At 35.2% G+C, this 21,474-nt stretch overlaps 1 protein-coding gene across 1 annotated transcript in view; it reads left to right on the top strand.

Annotated features, from left to right (window-relative positions):
- Positions 1 to 21,474, top strand: part of ADAMTS3 (ADAM metallopeptidase with thrombospondin type 1 motif 3) — a 278,318-nt gene that overhangs the window by 242,717 nt on the left and 14,127 nt on the right. Inside the window, exons 7-17 of the mRNA XM_063108445.1 lie at positions 649 to 805; positions 1,548 to 1,653; positions 2,039 to 2,182; positions 2,817 to 2,949; positions 4,912 to 5,025; positions 7,224 to 7,369; positions 8,592 to 8,767; positions 9,949 to 10,082; positions 11,661 to 11,784; positions 15,153 to 15,233; positions 16,992 to 17,155. Of these exons, the coding sequence (XP_062964515.1) occupies positions 649 to 805; positions 1,548 to 1,653; positions 2,039 to 2,182; positions 2,817 to 2,949; positions 4,912 to 5,025; positions 7,224 to 7,369; positions 8,592 to 8,767; positions 9,949 to 10,082; positions 11,661 to 11,784; positions 15,153 to 15,233; positions 16,992 to 17,155 (1,479 nt within the window). The remainder of the gene's footprint in view (positions 1 to 648; positions 806 to 1,547; positions 1,654 to 2,038; positions 2,183 to 2,816; positions 2,950 to 4,911; positions 5,026 to 7,223; positions 7,370 to 8,591; positions 8,768 to 9,948; positions 10,083 to 11,660; positions 11,785 to 15,152; positions 15,234 to 16,991; positions 17,156 to 21,474) is intronic.

The following is a 21,474-nucleotide window of genomic DNA, read 5'->3' as shown; positions in this document are numbered from 1 at the left end:
CTTAAATCTATCTACTGGAGCTACAAGGTAAGAGTTACCTTGAGGTAACTCTTTATTACCGTGAAGTTTAAAAAAAAAAAAAATGTTAGTTTTGTTTTTCAGTGTGAGGTTAAAATAATTTGACTGTTCCCCATAAACTAATATTTGACCTGTTTTGCTAGCTTATGGAAGAACTTATATTCTTTCCACATGTTGATTAATTCTGGTCCAAAAAAAAATTTTTTTTGACTAAGATATTTTGCTTTAACATCTTTGGAAAAATGTCTATTGCCAGAATCTTTTCCAATATTTTTGTTCTTAATATCTGCAAAACTCAAAATCTAAGCTGGATCAGGAAATACTTATACTACTAAAATTGTAACCCAAAAAATTAATATCAAGTCACCTCACAATAGCAAATCCCAGTATCAGACGTTCCCTTAAATGGCGTCAGTTAACTTTCACACAGGTGATATTGATCATCATAAAGATATCCTTCATGGGAATCTAGAATTCCCAGACCATAGTAGATATCTAAATAAGACCCAAATAAAATCATGGAATAGTTGTTCAAGCACTGTAATCCCAAATTTCAACTTCAGAGAAACTTATTAAAGGAAGCCTTTGGGAAAATGTTATGTGCGTCTTTAACATATTGTTTCCTCTTAGTCCATCAGCCTCATCGAAAGGGGAAATCCATCCAGGAGCTTGGAGAATGTGTGCCGCTGGGCTTGCCAACAACAAAAATCTGATCTCAACCACTCTGAACATCACGATCATGCAATTTTCTTAACCAGGCAAGACTTCGGACCTGCTGGAATGCAAGGTACTACCATAAAGATGTAGAAGAAAAACTTCAGGGCATGAGTTTTCAAACGCAATCCTAAATCAGGCAGTCTGTTCAAATGTTCGTATCTCTACCACCACATTCCACCATGTAACAGCCAAGCATACATTTTCTTTCTATTGCTTCTGGTGACTTCTGTGGAATTCACAATGTTAAATACCACTTAAATACCATAATAGATTGGAGTTGCCTTTTAAATAATTGAACATTTGGGGTATGGAGGGGATGCTGTAAAATTCAGTGTAATTTCCACTAACTGGAATGAGAAAAGAGGTGCCATGAGAAATGACTGCTGCCAAAGAGCTTTTTTCCAAAGTCAGCTTACATTTATCTAATAAATTCTGATGTGGATTTTGGAAAAAGCAGACTGATGATTTTCTTTTCAACATTGATGGAATTTCTGGCTTCCTTCATCAGTACCATGATATGAAGGACCATTTACTAAAACAGAATGACAAGAATGAGCTGGTGGGCAGAAGAGAATGGTGACCCTGGCCAGTTCCTTCCCTTAGGAAAGGAGAAAATGCAAACAGTAATCTTTTTAGAGACCATTACCTATGGCTTTCCCAAGAGAATGTGGCACAATGATCGCAGGGAAATAATACTGCCCCTGTTTCCTGAAAAGTTTTTTTTTTTTTTTCTCCTTAGGCAGAGGTCCAGTAGTAATTCTTAACGGGTTTTCTCATAAAATGAAAGTAAAAGTAATTGTTATTCTCTACAGGATATGCTCCAGTCACGGGCATGTGTCATCCAGTGAGAAGTTGTACCCTGAATCATGAGGACGGTTTTTCATCTGCTTTTGTGGTAGCCCATGAAACTGGCCATGTGTAAGTCACTGTTGACAGCTATAAAGCAAGAAAAAGATCTTTTGTTTCCTGCTTTTCCCAGTATTGTTTGCACTTTGGGCAGAATGCATGCCAGCATGCAATTCTCATCCCTTGCCAAGAGTGAGGAGCTGAAAACAGCGAAGGGGTCACGCACTGAAACTAAATAAGTGACTCTGGCTTGCAGAGCCTCTCCTGGGCTTTTGATAGCTATAGAATAAGAAAGGCGTTTCTGTCAGATTGCTGTCGACTTTAGTTTCTATGTCTTCTCCAAGAAAGCCACATTGACTTAAAAATACATATTTCCCAGTACTTATTTTCCATACAGAAATTTAGTAAAAGCTGTAGCCTCCTGATCCTTACCAGTGTGGTCTCCTCTGTGTTCTAGGTTGGGAATGGAGCATGATGGACAAGGCAACAGGTGTGGGGACGAGACGGCTATGGGAAGTGTCATGGCTCCCTTGGTGCAAGCGGCATTTCACCGGTACCACTGGTCCCGATGCAGTGGTCAAGAATTGAAAAGATACATCCAGTATGTCCCCTGCTGCATGTCCTGAGAGCACTTATGTTATAGCCTACAGACATGAAACTGACTCTTAGGACCTTGATCGTTAACAAAATTCCCAGCAAATGAAAACTGTTGTTGACAATAAACGTTTTCTTATGACTCAGAGCCTTTGGTACAATGATTCCATAATGTAATCACAATATTTTAAGCCATGAGCCTAGAATTTAAGTGAATTTTTAACAGTGATATGACTTCCCTTTAATAAATTCTTTATGGAACGTTTGATGAATGGTCAAACTTGAGTTGAGGATGGGGAGAGGATGTTCATGTGATTCCTGCTTATTATACCACCCATACCTTGTAGTGTAGCTGTCAGTATCTGCCCTGCCATACCAGGTAGGGGTTCGGTTAGTGACACAATTCAGGTTATCACAGCTCTACTGCATTCCTAAGCCACTCTTGGCTTACTTTCCTGGGATAAGGATGAAGTGTCTTTTTCTACATGGAATTGAAACCAAAAACCTTAAAACATGTGCTTTTGTGAACTTGCTGTGTGATCTGATGAAATTCTATTGTATATAAGCTCGGCGTACTTTTCCATTAGAACATGATTTGAAACATGAACATTTAACAACATGCAATATTTTCCTTCCTGCAGTTCCTATGACTGTCTCCTTGATGACCCTTTTGAACATGATTGGCCCAAACTCCCAGAGCTTCCTGGAATAAATTATTCTATGGATGAACAATGTCGTTTTGATTTTGGTGTTGGTTATAAAATGTGCACTGCGGTACGTCACTCAGTCAATTTCAATTTGGCATCTTGAAATCTATTTGTGTAGCTCCTGTTTGGTGAGCTTTATAGACTGCTTGGTGCAAGTCTAAGACAACTTGTGTTTGCTATGTTGCTGTGTGATTAAAGCTAAATTCTTTAAATATGCTACCTTATTTAATCCTCATGACAGACTAGAAGGGAACTGATATACTTTTATTTTACAGAAGAAAAAGCCAAGACTTACAGAGATTAAACAACCTGCTTAAAGTCACACATCTGGTATATTGGGGAGTTGGACTTTGAAACCAAGGCTCTCAGGCTCAAATCTTTATTCTCTATTTCCCCCCTGGTTTTTGTGACTTCAGAGATGACTATTAAACCTTAGATTTATTTCCTTTGGCTTGATGGCCAGGAGTCCATGGATGTGTGACCACAGGGAAGGGTTGTGCTGGTATATTGTCTTATGAGAATCATATTGTAAAAGTATGGGGTCAGGAATATGGACACCATAGTCGAACTGGGTGGGTCAGATCCTAGATCTGACACTTACTGAATGTATGACTTTGGACACCTTATTTAATCTCTCTGACTTAGTTTCCTCATGTGTAAAATGTGGATAATAGTATTTGTCTCATAGGATCAGTATGAGGATTATATTAGATAATGTAATTAAAGTGCTGCATACAACACAGGCACATAGTAAATGCTCAATGGAATTCATTAAAGTCAGTCTTCCACATAACTAGCTAATTCAGATTAGAGTTATGTTTCATTAAATTTTCATGTTGATCTTTAGTAGTTAACTTTTTTTTTTTTTTTTAAAAGTAAGGGCTTTTTACATGTTGGAGCAGATTTTGTGTGTTACAACAAGAAAAATAAGTATTTCATGGTATTGAAAAGAAATTGATCTGCTGTTTGAAATCTTTCACCTATAGCCATTTGGTCTGTCTGTGTATACACTGTGAGCTCCTAATTACCTGCATTAATGTTTTAGGTCTGAGAATTTTAAAGCTTTGGCTCAATGCTATGGAAAAGTACAGTTTCTGCATTAAGTAATAGGGATTAGAACAAAAAATCCAGGTCTAAAAATGAGTACTAATAAAAAAAAAATCTGTGGACATAAGGCTGTATGTGGGTAATTAGCAGTGTAGGCAGTAGATATGTGGATAAATTGTTGTTTTATATTTTTAAAAAATCTATCTAAAGAATGGTAAGATGTTTACATTTAGAGAGAAAGACAGCAGATGAGTAAAGAGCACGCACATATGTTACACAAACATTCGGATATTATGATGCAGTGTTTTAGGAAAATAAAAACACATGCTAAAGAGTGAGAAAACCAAGACTTAGTGTGGCTCTTTTACTGTCTTACCTGTAACCATAACTATAGCCTTAACTTGTGACCCGTGTTTCTCAGCCAGGCATTGGTGTGAGGATCAAACGCATGTATGAAAGTACTTTATAAACTACATGAATGTATTATGATATTTTGTTACACCTGGAATACCTTATCTTACACAGAAAATTTGACAAATATTTTCTACTTTTAGTCACCTAATTAGTATGAGAATTTTTATTATTTATTTCTAACTAGTTTGTACTTACAGGGATAAAGAGAAAACATTTTGATAGCTCGAGAGCTGTCAAACGGTTATAAGTTTTCATATTTAAAATGTTCGTGATAGTTTCTAGCTCTTTTTAAAATTCCAGCATTATCTATTTGAAAACATTAAAAGAAACATTAAAAGCCAACCGGGAAATCCCAGACAAATCATTGTTTATCATTGTTATTTTAGAAAAGCAGAATAAAAGTCTTCTTAGAATTCTTAGGCAGTATTTTTTTCCTTAACATGTCAAAATTTGGCTATTAACTTAAAATATCTAAGAAACATGACATGAAGAGACTGTGTAGGATATATGTTTGGTGCATGTCATGCTATCTGAGAGTTCACAGAGAGTTTAATTCTCTCTCTTCCAGTTCCGGACCTTTGACCCATGTAAACAGCTGTGGTGTAGCCATCCTGATAATCCCTACTTTTGTAAGACTAAAAAGGGACCCCCACTTGATGGGACTGAATGTGCTGCTGGAAAAGTGAGTATATCTATTAATACAATGAAGATTTAAGACATGTTGTATAATCATCATCTTTAAAAGTCTGGAAAATGATGAACATAGCTGTACTGTTGTTTTTATGAAGAACACAGCATGTGAGGTTTCATTAGGGTAATGCACTGAGATAGTGTGCTAATTTCCTGTGGTTGTTGTAACAAATCACCACAAACTTGGTGGCTTAAAACAACAAAAATTTATTCTCTCACAGGCCTGAAGGCCAGAAGTTCAAAATCAGCTTCACTGAACTAAAATCAGTGTGTGGGCGGAGCCACGCTCCCTCCAGAGGCTCCAGTGGAGAATCTGCTCCTTGCCTCTTCCAGCGTCTGGTGGCTGCCCAGCCTCCTTGACTTGTGGCTGTACAACTCCATCCTCTGCCTTTGTGCTCACACTGCCTCTTCCACTTCTGTGTGTGTCAAATCTCCCTTTGCCTCTCTCTTACATGGATACGTGTAATAGCATTTTGGGCCCACCTGGATAATCCAAGATAATCTCCCTAGCTTAAAATTCTTAATGTAATCATATTTGCAAAGACTCTTTTTCCACTTAAGATAACATTTACAGGTTCCAGGGTTTAGGACCTGATATCTTTGGGACCACCATTCTGCGCACTCAGCAGAAAATCTGGCCCCCTGCTAGTGGGATTTGATTTACTTGCTGGCATCCCATTCCTGTGAAAGTTGCCCAGAAATAAAGTCATGTGAGCTTATACAGAAGATTTGGCTTTGTTCCTTGGGGAAAGATGCCCAGAGGTTTTAAATCTCGAATTGTGTAGTCAGTATTGAATACTTTGAAACTGGCTGAGTGCCAAGCTATGCTGCTCATGAGGGCAAAGATCCCCAAACAAAGCCATGTTAAGAACTTAAGTTGAAGAGCATTGACTAGTTTAGAAATAAGTTATTGCAGACAGGACCAAAAGCTGGCAAAGAAGATTTATATCTTTATAGCTCTTAGTTCTTTTAAAGCTCTATTTCAAATATATATAACTGTACTTATGAGAATTACATACATAATAATAATAATAAAACCTGTCATTATGAGTGTTTGCACTATGTTAGGCACTATGCTAAGTGCATTTTGTACAATGTCTTGCTTTGGGAAAATTCAGTATTACAAACTTTTAACTAAAATCAAGAGAAATAATAAATTGATTCATTTTGCTTTATAAAAATAAAAAAAGATAACCTGCAATCAACTTCTAATATCCAACTCCCTAAATATATTTGTGTTATATTTAAATTTACAGAGGTTGCGTTTTAAGAAACAATTTTATTGTATGTAGTATGAAAAAGCACCTCAAAATGTTGAAAAGGCAAATAACTAATACCCTTTGAGCACCTGCTGTATGCTGGGCACTATAAGCTAGCTGCCTGTACGGTATCAGGGTTCTAGTAGTCCCGTTTAATTAGTTCTTGGTCAGATGGCCTTAAACTATTCATTAACTTTTCTGGACCTCAGTTTTCTTCATCTAAAAGGTAAAGATCATATATCTGACCTATCCATCTCTCAGAATGATTGTGAATGAAAAATTTAAAAAATAAAAGTACTTTGAATGCTGGATATGTTTTGAATGTGTTACATTAGTTATTTTGTAAGTCAAGGTATATTTTCATGTCATCATTTTCAAGGGGGGAGCATTTTTTTAATTTTTAGTTTTAATTTCTTTTTTATTTTATTTTATCATTATACAATATAAGCATTTTTTGTGGCCCTTTACCAATTTCTCCCTAACTTCCCTCTCCCCCTCCCCCTTTCCCACCTCTGGTGGTCTCAATTCCGTTCTCTCAAGGGGAGCATATTGCCTCAAAAAAAAAAAAAACCTGATATGATATAGGTAGTGAGAGATGAAGGGTAGAGTCGTACCTACTATGCAAGTTGGGCACTCAGAAAATTCTTATTGATTATGATGTTTGTTAGTCCCTGGTCAATGTATCATTTGAAAAATTGTCTTAGTGAATGTTATCTTTTCATTTAAATTTTATGCTTAAAAATGTAAGTCTAAATTACCCTTCAGTAGGGCATTAATGGTATAATTGCTTTTGGATAATTTTAAATGAATGCATCTTCACCTGGAAAAAATGAAGAAGAAATGAAGCCCTTCCAAGAGGTGGTTCTTGTGTAACAACTTCAGCTTCAATGTATGCATGATTTTCATAATTACCTTTGGTCATTTTCCTAAGTGGTGCTATAAGGGTCATTGCATGTGGAAGAATGCTAATCAACAAAAACAAGACGGCAACTGGGGGTCATGGACCAAATTTGGCTCCTGTTCACGGACGTGCGGAACTGGTGTTCGTTTCAGAACACGGCAGTGCAATAATCCCATGTGAGTATAATCCCTGTAATTCCTGTTATTTTTAGATAGATGAGAAAATACTTCAATATTATTTTACGAGGTACATGTAAAATACAGGACATGAAAACAAATTGTTCACAGTTCATAAACCAGTGTCTCTTTCAGATAAACCTTCATTTATCTATCTTGTGAAGAGTAGTCAATAATGAAGATTAGAAGTTCTAGTGAAGATTAGAGATTCTTGAAGAAAATTGCTGTTTAGGAATATTAAGGAGCTGAGCAGGGAAAGTGGATCACTGTGCCCGCTGTGGCCATAGGGCCTGGGCAGTGTGGGCTGTGAAATCCACTGCAAGAAGCAGGGGAGTGGCAGGCAGGGAGCAGAGCAATGGTGTGGACTCTCTGCAGGGGCCAGGCTGCCATTGCTTCAGAGGAGGGCAACAGAAAGATTGTGACAGAAAGCCAGGAAGCTACTGGGGAAATTTATCCATTCATTCACTCAGACTAAACTTATTGAATCCCAATTGTGTGCTCAGCAAGCTTTATTTTCTCAAGGAAAAAAGTAACTGAATTACGAAATTAGGATATTCTTCCTTGTCTAGGTTTTAACATATGAGCATCCCTTTCTGTTTTTAGCAACAGGATGGCTCTGAGCATGTCTTTATAAAGACTATTGGGTGCCACAACTTGTCTTCACAGAAAGACTTGATAGTAGTATTAGTAGAGGTTACAAATATAATAAAATTGTAATAATAAGAACAGCTAAAGGCCATTGTGAGCCAGGGTCTATTCTAAGTGCTATAAATATGTTAACTCATTTAATTCTCACATTTTTCCTTTAAGGAAGAGTTTTATTATTTGCATTTTATATATGAGGAAACTGAGGCGTAGAGCTGCGATCAAAGTTTCCTTGAGTTGCATCTACATGTTTTATACATGGTAAAAATATGTAATTTTCTTGAGTCTGTATACATGCTTTTAATTTTATTATATACTTTTGCCATGCATTTAAAATATACTGTTTGGAAAGCTGGTTTAAGTTGAGTTTTTTAGGGTTTTGTTCCCCCAGCAGGGAGAAAAAGGGTACTTTTGGAAAGGGTGCTGGTGGAAAGGGACTGAAATTAGGAAGTATGAGTTCATTCACTTTGTACTGGCAGCTCAGAAGCTCTGGCCGTCTGCCCTCAAGCACCGTGTGTCTGAGAGTTTCAACTGCTGGACCGAAGCCAAAAGGCCTTTTTAAATGTCTTTTCTTTAGGCCCATCAATGGTGGTCAGGATTGTCCTGGTGTTAATTTTGAGTACCAGCTTTGTAATACAGAAGAATGCCAGAAACACTTTGAGGACTTCAGAGCACAGCAGTGCCAGCAGCGAAACTCCCACTTTGAATACCAGAATAGCAAGCACCACTGGCTGCCCTATGAACATCCCGACTGTAAGTAGACTCCCGCTCCTTTCCTGCTGTGGGGATGGTCACTTAGGATTTAGGCTTTGCCAGCACCAATCCCTTGGACTCTTGGTCCCTACTTGCTAACTTAGGAAACTTGGTGCTTATAGGGATATGTCCTCCTGGGTTTCCAAGAATAAGGCTCAAGTACTACTTTCTCTAGAAAGGTAGGAATTGTGCAATAGTTCCTGGCAAACCACACTATCATCACCAGTGAAAAGACCAGTGGAAAGTAATGCTTGGGAGAGATGTTGGATTTCCTGATTCAGCTGAAATCCTTCTACTAAGAAATGCTTCTGGAATATTGTGATCTTTCCTTTCTAAATAACTGGAGAAAAATATAGTTCTTTTACCAGTGAGTCAGGACCAAGAAAAAGACAATTATTTAATATTAAAAGGCATTTCAGAATCTTTTACCTTTGGACTGTGAACTAGTTATCTGAAAAACACTTGGAAATTCTTTTTTAATGTTTTACTTCTTACCCCTGAATTTATGGTTAAATATGTTCAAATGGCAACTTCTTGCCATATTTCTTATTTGTGTGAATAAAAGAAAATGGTTACATGATTATCATGCGATATGATACGCTACTGGATTCAACTTAACGTTGTTTTAAAGGAAAGGCAAATACATGTAGGAATTCACAGTTGCAATGTATTAAGAAGAAATGCATTATTTTTATTTATTTTTGTGAAATGAGTTACATAAATTATATTTGATTAATGAGATCCTACAAGAGGCGAAAACTATGCTAGGTGATTGAGTCAAACCAAAGAGAAATCCTTTCAGTGCTCTAACATTCCTAAAACTAAACTGGTTTTAATAGGAAGTTTATTAAAGAGCTGTGGTGAAATCTAGGGTTGCCATACAAACTGGTTTGTCTGGAGCGGTTCTAGTTCATATCTGTTGTCCCTGCTCAATTATCAACAGACCCTCTTCTCACTCTCAACAATATCCCAGCTTAGGTGACAAATCATATGATCACCCTAGCTAAAACAAAATGCCACATAATGCATACTTTTCTCCTACTCCTTATTTTATTTATTTATACAGTATTCCTTTTGTTTTCAAGAAACCACACTGAAACTTTATATTTTAAAAATAAAATTGTGCTGTTCAGACATTCCATGTTATGTAAATAGTTCATTTCATCCTCCATTTTATGCAGCCAAGAAAAGATGCCACCTTTACTGTCAATCCAAAGAGACCGGAGACGTTGCTTATATGAAACAACTGGTGCATGATGGGACACACTGTTCTTACAAAGATCCATTCAGCATATGCGTGCGGGGAGAGTGCGTGGTGAGTTACGGTCGCTTCCCCAGTGCTTCCTGCAGGATTGTGCAATTTACATCTACTACCATTCATCTGCATATTTTAAAATTTTTATCTGTTTCTTATCTGTGAAATCACATTATAATGAGAATCTATGACATAGTTCAAGTAGCTAAAATAAATTTGGGAGAAACTGTGCTTACTAAAATCAAACTTTAGTCCCTGGCAGAATCTAGGTTTACATAGTTTTCCTAATATCCAGCCAAATGCCTTTTCTAAGTAACTCTGATGCCTCTCTGTTGGGAATACAAGTTGAGAACAAAGCATGTGCTTTGTGTATTTTACCAATAGCCATCTACTATTAAAATACAAGGTCTTTTTTTAAAAAAAATTTTTAAAAATGATGCTAACTATATTTTATCTTTTGTTTTAAAAAATAATAGAAACATGTTTCTCTCTCATTTTCCAATTGGTTCTAAGTTCAAACGCTGAATTCCACATCAGAACAAAAGCAGTGGAGAAGCAAAAACAATGTTTTGCTCCATTTAATCTCTTTTTAAAATTGCAGTTTTTTTGTTGTTCATGTTCATGGTTAAATTGATATGAAATTATTTTTATAAACTGAAGCACTGCTCTTCTTGTCAATTTCCTTTTCACTTCAGCAAAACTAAAGTGCTGTGTTAATGAGTTTCAAGTACACTTTCAAGTACACATAGTTGAATTAACACTTCCTTGAAAGTAGAATGTGTCTTGTTAATCTTTTACTTTCCACAGTATCTATTACATGAACTGTATGTGGTTTTATTGTTTTCCCTGCCCACTTTCATCCCAAACTTATGAATGCAGTGGTGTATCATGTATCGTTATCCTACACTGAGTTACCTTAAGAACCTGCCCAGTTTTGAAAATCTTTAGTAGTTCCCTGTTAAATTAATGTGAAAATGTAAACTCCTCCTGGTATTCAAGGCCTTCTATAGCCTCTGCTTTGCAGATCTTTCATCGTGCTTCCTCTATTATGCAATGCTAACTTTCCAGTGGTTTAAATATGGGTTTAAATACTGTTCTCTGAACCCATGTGCCATGACCATACAACTTCCATGGCTCTGTTTTAACCCCTCTGCATTCCTGAAACGCCTTTCCATTCTCTTTATGTCCCATGAAAGTCTCCACCAATTTTGTGAAGTTTTGTTCACATCCTAACAAACTTTTAAAGATTGCACTAATGTACTACTCACTGTGTTATCATTCATCTTTACAAATATGAAAGCAACAAGGCAAAAAAGCACTGTCTTATAGTTTGTCTCCCCAACATTGGCTACATCTGCTTTCAATAAATGTTTGTTTGATGATTAAGACAATTTGTGATGGAGTAAATACTTCATTAGACTGAGGGAAATGTATCCTTTATTACCTAGAGTACAAGTCATTTGATTTCACATTAGTTCTTTAAAAGACTGAGTTATTAAAAATCATGACTGCAGAGAAAGTTTGGTGCAAACTGGCTGACTGTGGGCTGTGATTAAACAAATGGTTCATCGTTCTCTGGGATGTTGACTTCTGCTTGGCACATTAAAATTAGCCACCTTGAACATCTTCTCTCCCCAGAAAGTGGGCTGTGATAAAGAGATTGGTTCTAACAAGGTTGAGGATAAGTGTGGTGTCTGTGGAGGAGATAATTCCCACTGTCGAACCGTGAAGGGGACGTTTACCAGAACTCCCAGGAAGCTTGGTAAGATGAGGTCTCTCATGAACTTGGTATACTTCTCTGTGATTTGTACTCTTTGAGACTTCTGCTTGTAGGAATGCAGCATTTTCTATCTTAACATAACAAAAAATTACCTGCTAATTTATTTTTATTCAGTTTACCTTTTAAGGAATTATTTTTTAAAAAACTTGATTGAATTCACACTCCATAGTATCCATGATGGAACAAATAAAATCAATATCAATTATAGTAGTTAGCTAAAATCTGTTTTATTTTTCATATTTAATAAAATACAGATCTAATTACTAGAATTAATGCTTATTTTGAATTTCTGTTGCACATAAATTGTTGACCAGGAGTTAAAATGATCAAAAACCTTTAAATATAACTTTTTAAATATTACACTAGTTTTATTTCTTTTATTTTAAAAGTGAACAATTGTATCCTGTTTATAAATCTATGAATCTAGGATCTATATTTCACATAATTTTAAAGATTTATGTTAAACAAAATCGAGGTACAAGCAAAAAATAATGAGATATAATTGCTCATGTGTGTCAACTTTTGTGCTTGGTGCACAATCAATAACTTGGACTTGGACATACACTGAAGGTTCAAAAGGTGTATCAAGGAGCTATGTTCGTGGTACAAATAATATGTAAGAATATCAGTAGTTTCGTAATATTCATTAGAATTTTCATAAATGGTTTAAATACAAACACTTATTACTAAATAATTTCCTGTGTTTGTAACAAACATTCAGTTTTTAATAAGGACTTACTAGGCAAATGTTTCTGGAAATTCAGCATTTAAAAATATGTTTGGTGTGGTTCTTTATTGAGAAGATTCTCCTGTATCTTCCAAGGCACTGTCAGTGTATAATTTCTATCAGAATGACAGAAAACAAAAGAAAACACAACAAAAACAAAAACAAGGAAAGAAATTGGTTTACTTTAAGTACATTGTCATTGTGGTCATTTTTCCTTTAAAAGAAGGAAAGTATAAAAACCTTTAATTCTCTTAGTGCTTTTTACTCCCATTATATCGCTGCTGCCTAGCTCAAGCCAATTCCACATATATTAGCTTTGCTTTTTGATAGATTTAGAATGGCAGAATTAGGTGACTATATTCTAATGTGTTTCTCTTAGGCTTTCCCTATTCTAGTCTCTCATGTTTTTGCTATTCCTGTGTAATAAATTACCACGTTTTGTACTTTTGAAATTGTTAGAAAGTAAATGTTCACATTTCTGGATGATTATATTTTAGCAAACAGACAGAATTATATAAATATATTATGGTTTTGGTGGCGTTAAATGTAATTTTCTCCATATTGCTGTGAAATAATGTACTGTGCTTTCTCCATTGGCATTATATGCTATCCTCTTCTTTTGGATGTAAAATAATTCGTTTTGTTTTATTTCCAGAGTGAATTAATGTAAGGAAAAAAGTGTTCACCATGATCATTTATTCTGTATCAGGTGTAATATGAGGTAGTGATGTTGTTTTTCAGATACCTCAAAAATTATGCTAAACCAATGAATCGGGGTCAAAAGAACATGAGAAAGTTTTCTTCAGTCATGCAGATTCAAACTGTTCAAAGATAATCTAACATCCATTTCTTTGCACTAATCTTATCTTCACAGACATTCAATAGACTAATTAACCTTTTCCAACAGGGAAACATTTAAGCAAGAGGTGCCATAAAGAACTCAAGTTGCTGGAAAATGAAATCTGCAAGTATTCAACTTCAAATCATCTACATCATTTTGCATTCATGCTTAGCCTTACTTTCATTGACTATTAACAGTTTATTGGCATTAGCTAACTACTGTAAATGCATTTTGACATCAACATATAAAATTACAGTACATATTTTATATCTTACCTAATAAAATATATATGACTTATAGGATAGTCGGCGAAACAGCAAGACTTTGATAAACATGAAATCTCCACTAATTAAAGACATTCTATTTAAGGGAAGACGAGAGGCGCTTTCACTTTACCCAAAGGAGCTCATAATATTTCTCTTGCTGAAACAAGAGAAGCTAAAAATGTATTGGGTAAGTTGTAGCGAATCGCAGAAAGATGGGCATCCATAAATGACATTAAGCTGTTTTGCATGTTACTTCTAGCCATTGTGTACTTAGGCAAACTTGGTACATTTCATGTGTTGGACTTAACCCCAGGCTAAGGTGCTAAAAACCCTGATCTCAAAATGACTACTGCATTTAGTTAGAACACTAATAAATATTGTGAAAAAGTTGGGTAAATCTATGCATAGGTACACATTAATTGTACATATACAAATGAAAAAAACCACATTTTCCCCCTTATTACACCAACAAATTGTGTTTTGATAACTGAATTTCTGTCAGTACTCATCCTGTAGTATATGAATTAGATGTTTCATAATCTGCTGAAGGTGCAGGTTGCATAATCTTCCTATAGTCACTTGTTTCTAATGGAAATAAGATATAACATCTTGGTGTCTCTATTTGACTTGACTCGTGTTGATTTATAGTTATGGTCTTAATTCTAAGTGATCATAAGATAATTTTTCAGAGATGAGATGTAATAATATTTAAAAAGTTTGTCATATATGACATTGACGGTAATAGGAATAATACATGATTTTAAAACACAAAATGATCTATTAAGCATACTGATTTTATTATTTCTGGCTTAGAAGGTTGAGGTTGGGGTGCATGTAAAGGCAATGGGTGATATAACTTGCACACATTTTCCAACCAAATGGTTTGGTCAAATCTATAACATGTATTTTAAAATAGCCCCATCATAAAACTTGCTTAAATCTTTAAAATTAATTGCTGGTAACAAGAAAAATGGAAGCTACTCACTGATTTTTCTTTTGTAATTTCTTTATAACAAAATAGCTTTTAAATATGAAAATACTTTAATAATTAGAAGTTTAGCTATTTATACTTGCCATTAGGCTTTTAAAATAGTATGTAGACAGATAAACTATATTCTCAAGAAGCTTACTACATAAGAAAACTTTCACTAAAAATTGGCCATACATTCAAAGGATTGTTTGGAAAACTTGACTCACATACAGGGACACAGGAAAGTACTTGTGTAGTATTTGCCTGAATTGTTGACACAATTCATAGGTTAACACGAGATAAATGACTAATAACTTGGTAACAAGATTAACTCCCCCCTCTTTAATAAAAAAAAGTTTCCATTAATCTCATGTCTGATGTCACAAAAGCTGCCAATGCTTTGAAGTTAATTTCTGAAACTGCTTCTTTTGGTTTATGGATGCCCTCTTCTGCACACAGGAGCAGTAGGAGTATAGTGCTAGACTAACCATGGTTGTTGCTTTTTTTTCTTCTTTGCTTCCTCCAATATTTACTACATATGCAAAGGGTACCTTAAGATGTTTGATATAGCCCCTGGGGCTAGACATGTGTTAATCCAAGAAGACGAGGCTTCTCCTCATATTCTTGGTAAGTGTTCTGTCTGCTGGCTCTGCTTTAACATGCACTTAAACACTGAAATGTCAAAGAAATCATATATGTAGATATATATGTGTGTGTGTACATACATACATATGCAAGAATAAAAATTATGTATTAATGCATTAGTTGAATATTACATGGGTTTTGTTGGTCATTTCACTGAACTATTATTACTTAAAAACAAGAAATATCCAAATACAGAGCTTTAATTTTTGGTTAGTTCATAATGACAGGATGGAAAAAAATTATTTGACAAATTTATATTTGGTTATGCATTTTTGGCTCTGTATTAGGGGTTGAGAAAAATAAATTTGTTAACAAAATGCACTAAATTAAGAAATATTATTAGAAAAATTTATTATATTTATGTTGAAAAATGAGTTCTGATATTTTGGTTGATGCCGTACTGTGTGCCTCCCCTTATTTTTATGGCATTTTAAGTTCTTTGAGAAGCAACCACAGGTGAATTTTCCTAGTCTAATGTTGAATTTTCCTAGTCTAATGTTGAATTTTCCTAATATCTGACATGTGTCAGGTTTTTGACTGGCACAGCAGATCCATTTGCTTGGCTGACTATAATTTCCGAAAAAAGATTCTTTTCCTCTTTTGTGAGAGGATCACGTAGAAATGCCACTTTAAAGGGGTTTATGTTTAAAATGTATGTACAAGTGTAAACATAACTTTCACATATTCTGTGGCTATTAAAACACTAAGAAGATTTCTGAAACTAAGACATCATCTATCAACCCCATGAAAATGTGTAGCAAATTGCTTTATTTCATATGTGACTTTAAAGAAAAAGAATAGTTTTATAGTGTTTCATAGAATTTTTTAATATTTAAATTATATTCACTACTAGATGCCATAACAGTCTAGTACTTAGCCATAGTTCTCTCTACAGTATTTAAAATTCCTTATTTTTCATCCTAGAATTCAGATTATTATCCTTGGAAAAATTAGAATAGTTTAAAAGTACAAAAAGAATAAATATATTGAAAATTATATTTTATACACATTTTCAGTAGTGGTAGTAACTTATTAAATTTTGTTTTCTAACTTATCATTATATGCTGATAAACACCTCCAAAATTTAGTACTCCATTTATTATTTTTTACTCACTAAAGAAACATTTTATTTTATAATATATAATAAATCTGTAGTACACTAAGAATTCTATCAGCAGTAAGTAGCTTTCTCTAACTGTATAAGTAGGTGATGTGGACTTGGAATTTACAATCATAAGAACTAAATTGCTGCCCTAAAAATTGTATCAACTGTGTTGGGTGGCTATAAATATTTTGACCAACTTTAAAGAGATACACAGTAAAGAAAAGAGGCTATTATGCTATATGCTATCCTAGCATAAATTGTTTGTACTAGTTATTGGAGAAATATCCATTCTTTTCAAAATGTTCTCAGCTTTCTGAGGAAATGTATAGGATGAATGAGTTAGAAACTGTTAACCTCTTTGACGACGTTTTCAAATGTGAGTATTTGCAAACATTATTTTTGCCTGTGTAACCATCTTGCCATTGTTTCTGAGTACTTAGAAGTGCTTCTTGAGAGTTTTGAATGCCTAATGAAGGAAATGGGAATAATATCAAAACTAACACTCATTTCTATTGCTCGATACTAATAAAGAAACAGTCATTGATTTATAGAAGGGGGTAGACTTGCTATGCATCTTCAACACTGTCACATGGTAAAATAAAATGTATGCTGGTTACTCATTTTCCTTCCTTTAGCTATTAAGAACCAGGCTACAGGCCACTATATTTTAAATGGCAAAGGGGAGGAAGCCAAGTCGCGGACCTTCATAGATCTTGGTGTGGAGTGGGATTATAACATTGAAGATGACATTGAAACTCTTCATACCGATGGACCCTTACATGATCCTGTTATTGTTTTGGTATGTGGCGTTCTGGGCTCATTGTGTAGTTGGTTTAGTTTATAATTTTATAATTAATTTGTCTGAAAACACTTTTACCTCAAACATTGAATATTTAGTTGCTTATTTTTATGATCCCATTTATCTCATTGTCATATATTTTATTATATTACAATATTATGATTTTGACTTAAGTAAACAGTTGTCTTTTAGAGACAACAGGAAAAGAAAAAGTAGTATTTTGTATTTACCTACATATTTACTATTTCTTATGGTCTTTATTCTTTCTTGTAGATCTGACTTTCCACCTAGTATCATTTACCTTCAGTATAAAGAACTTTCTTTAGCATTTCTTGTGGTGTGAGTAACTAGTAAAGAATTCTCTCATCTTTCAATTATCTGAAAATATGAGAGTACTTCAAAAAGTTTATGGAAAAATAAAATTGAAAGATAAAACAAAACTTTCCATGAACTTTTTGAAGTACCCTTGTAACTTACTTCACCCTCATTTTTAAAGGACATCTTCACTAGGTAGTAGAATTTGGGGTTGCTATTTTTGTTTCTTTTTTATTTCAGCACATGAGAGGTGTTTTACAATCTTGTAGGGAATTCAAGGGATTTGGGGGGCCGATCAAAGAAAATATATGTGACCACAAGGTGGCAGTAACACATGCAAGCTTTGGCTGAGGCAGGTTTGCAAGTGGGGCCACTACCCAGAGGTGAGAAGAGCAAGGGGACTCCAGAGGAACAGGGGAATCTGAGAGGGGGTTAAGTGTCTAGGTGATGTCATTCAGCAGTGCAGTGGGGAGTCTATGGCCCAAGGAGTGCAAAGGGCAGCAGCAGCAGCACAGCCTGGAGTCCTTATGGCCTCAAGGTCTAATTTACACCTAGCAGAGGTTGAGTGCAGTTCCTAGAGGTATGCAAAGAAGGCAGGCAGGCTTTACATGCCTAAAACTTTTCCTGTTGGGCTACATTTAATTGGACATGCATAATTTTGCGTTTAGCATATAGGTGGGTTTTAGAGCTAACAGGGCTCAACCTGCTGTCACGAAATAAACAACCTAGGGGCCAATATATAGAAGCCATCTTTAACTCATTTATATAGCATTTTTCTTCTACAATCTGTCATTTATGATGAGACAGCCTCATTTATATTGCTGCTCTGTATGTAATGTGTCAATTTTCTCTGTATGCTTTTTACTTGGTTCAGCAATTTGATATACTTAGTTTGTAGTTTTCTTTGTATATATTATGCTTGGGTTCACTGAGAATCTTGGCCCTGGAGGTTAATGTTTTTCACCAAATTTAGGTAAATTTTTAATTATGTCTTCAGGTTAGTTGGGTTTTTTCCTTCCTCTTTCTCTTTTCTACTGGAACTCATTTACATGTATGTTAAACCACTTGAAATTGTTCCACAAGTTTCAGGCTTTTATAATCCTTTATAATCTTTTGTAAAATATGTTTTTCAGATTGGATAATTTCTATTGAGCTCTGTTTAAGTTCACTGACATTCTTATGTGATCTCTAATGTGTCCTTGAGCCTATTCAATAAATTTTTCTTGTCAGATGGTGTACATTTTTTTCTAGAATTTCCATTTGTTTTCATTTGTTGTAATTTCTATTTCTCTACTGAAATTCCCTTATAGGTTCACTCTCTCATTATGTCTCACTTATCCTTTAAATTCTGGGTCTTCATGTTGCCTGTTTCTATTGGCTGCTTTTTTTTTTTTTTTAATGGGTCACATTTTCTTGCTTCTTATTTTTTTATTGTACACTGGACATTATGAATGATAAATTATGAGGTTTCATTTTGTTCTGGCAGGCAATTAAGTTATTGTCAGATCCTCCTGATTCTTTGAGGCCTGGTTTTATTCTTCATTAGAGCTGGTCTGTTTCAATTTTGTCCTTATTCTTATGGCATGGGCTTTCTAGTGCCTTAAGTGAGTACCTCAAGTGTTCCTGAGGCCTCTTCGCTCTGACCGGATAAAAATTCCTACCACTGTCAGCACTGCCAGACCTCCACTACTTCTGCCCCACTGCCAGCCCCACGGCAGCTGTTCATTGATGTACCACATGGTGTCCTGGCCTTGGCCTGGTGGGCTCTTCTTCCCTGTTCCAGGTTCCAGAACCTGGCCCCTGTCAGGAAGAGAGAACTGGCTTGTTTCTCTTCTCACAAGGATCACTGTCATTTGCCATGTTATCCTTTGCCAAAAAAAGTTCCCTCGTATATTCTGTCCTGTTCTACAGTATTTAACATCAGGAAGGCAGCTCCATTACTCCCTCATGGATGAAAGCAGAAGAAACTTACTTAATTTGAAATGTATTGTTAGATTCTGTATACAAATATTTATTGGACTGTCTCTTTAAAAATTTTACTAATCTAAAACCAAGTTTTCCCAGTCAATTTTAAGTCTTTTTTTTCCCTTTGAAAATAATTTCCCATTTGAAGTGTCTGTTCAAATCGTTTGCTCATTGTTAAAGAAAATTGGTTTTTTCTTTCTTTTTGTTGCATTTTGGGAGCTCTCTATATATAAGTTCTCTGTGAAGTATGTGATTTGCAAAATTCCAATCCATAGCTTGTCTTTTCCTTCTCTTAGTAGTTTCTTTCATGGAACAAAATATTTTAGCTTTGCTGAAGTCCAGTTTATCAATTTTTTCCTTTATGGATTGAGATTTTGGTATTATGGAAGAATTTTTTTTGCCTAATCCAACATCAAAACATTTTCTCCTACTTGTTTTTGATCAAAGTTTTATAGTTTTACTTAGGTTTATGAACCATTTTGAGTTAATTTTGTATGAAATATTAGGTTCTTATTTTTGCATATTTATATCAATATTAGTTATCCATTGCTGCATAACGAATTATCCCCAAACTTAGTGGCTAAACATAAGCAACATTTATCTCATAGTTGCTGTGGATCATGTGTCTGGAATCAGCCTATCTGACTAGTTCTGACACAAAGTATTTCGTGAGGTTGATGACGGTTGTGGCTGTAGTCACCTCAAGGCTTGACTGGAAGTGACTTTGCTTCCGAGTACAGGGACATGGCTGTTGAAAGGTCTCACAAGATTGCTCCCAAGCTTTTCAATGTGGTGGCTGGCAGGCTGCTTAAGTGTCCTCATGATTTGTTACTGACTTGCACTAGAGCAAGCAATTCAAGTGACAGAGAAAATGAGACAGTGCAACCAAGACAGAAGTTACAGTCTTTTTAAACCTAATCTTGGAAGTGACTTCCCATCACTTCTGCTGTTTTTCTCTGTACTAGAAGCAAGTCATTGAGTCCAGCCCACACTGATGGGGAGAGGAATTAAGCTCCACTTACTAAGGGGGAAAATATCAAGGGACTTGTGGGCATATCTTTAAAACCACCACAATGTCCAGTTGTTCCAGCAGTATTTGTTGTAAAGTCTGCCCTTTGTCTATTAAATTGCCTTTTCATTTATGTCAAAATTAATTGTCCAAATTTATGTGGGAGTATTTCTGGGCTCTCATTCTGGTCCATAGATTAGTTAATTTTATAGCAAAAATATGTACAAATCAAAATTTTATTTAAGTGTGAATGATTAGAGATCAGAAGCTCTATTTCACTTTCATACAATGGTCTTTTAAAAGTTTATGGAAAGATTCGTTCATATTATCTTGTAGTTCATTTTTTCCATGAACTTTTTGACATACTGTCATATAATTACACTTTTATTTTTTTCCAGCAACACGGGTATCTGATGCTTAACCACCGTGAAGGACTCCCTCAAGGCTTTGCCATCTGGTTATAATGTGACCACTGAGAGTGCTGTGGGCTAGATATATAAGAAGGAGATTCGTAGCTAGGAGACGGGGGTGTGGACAAGCAGTGTTCTATCATCATGGCCTTTCTTTTCCTCTGTAAAGGATTGGACCCCCCGGGTTTGGAGCCCGGAACATGGTGGCTAGGCTGTCTGGGGCTGAGAGAATTAGACTTGTGGCTAGAGTTTGAGGGTTGGTGCTTGATTTTTAATGCTGTTTTAAAAATAAAGACTAAGGAAAAAAGAGAACAGAACACAGCTAACCAGATCTTTCACCCCAGCGGATCTAGTATCACTTGATTTGTCAAACAAAAGCTGTTTCTAAAAGTTTAGTTTAAAATACCAATGAATTGCACATGTTTCTCCCTTTGTATAATTGTTTCAATCCTATAAACACGACATGAAAGTCAATTAAAACATGGGTTTTTTGGTTTGTTTTTATTTTTTAAAAACTGCTTTGCTCTAAACAAAGTTAAGAGGCAAATAACAAACTAGGAAAATATTTGCAATTCTTATTACAAAAGGGATTAATGCCTTTAGTGCATAGATTATTTAGA

Source organism: Cynocephalus volans, chromosome 9 (genome assembly GCF_027409185.1).
Source record: "Cynocephalus volans isolate mCynVol1 chromosome 9, mCynVol1.pri, whole genome shotgun sequence".
NCBI classification, from domain to species: domain Eukaryota; kingdom Metazoa; phylum Chordata; class Mammalia; order Dermoptera; family Cynocephalidae; genus Cynocephalus; species Cynocephalus volans.
This window is presented reverse-complemented; position numbering and strand designations above follow the sequence as displayed.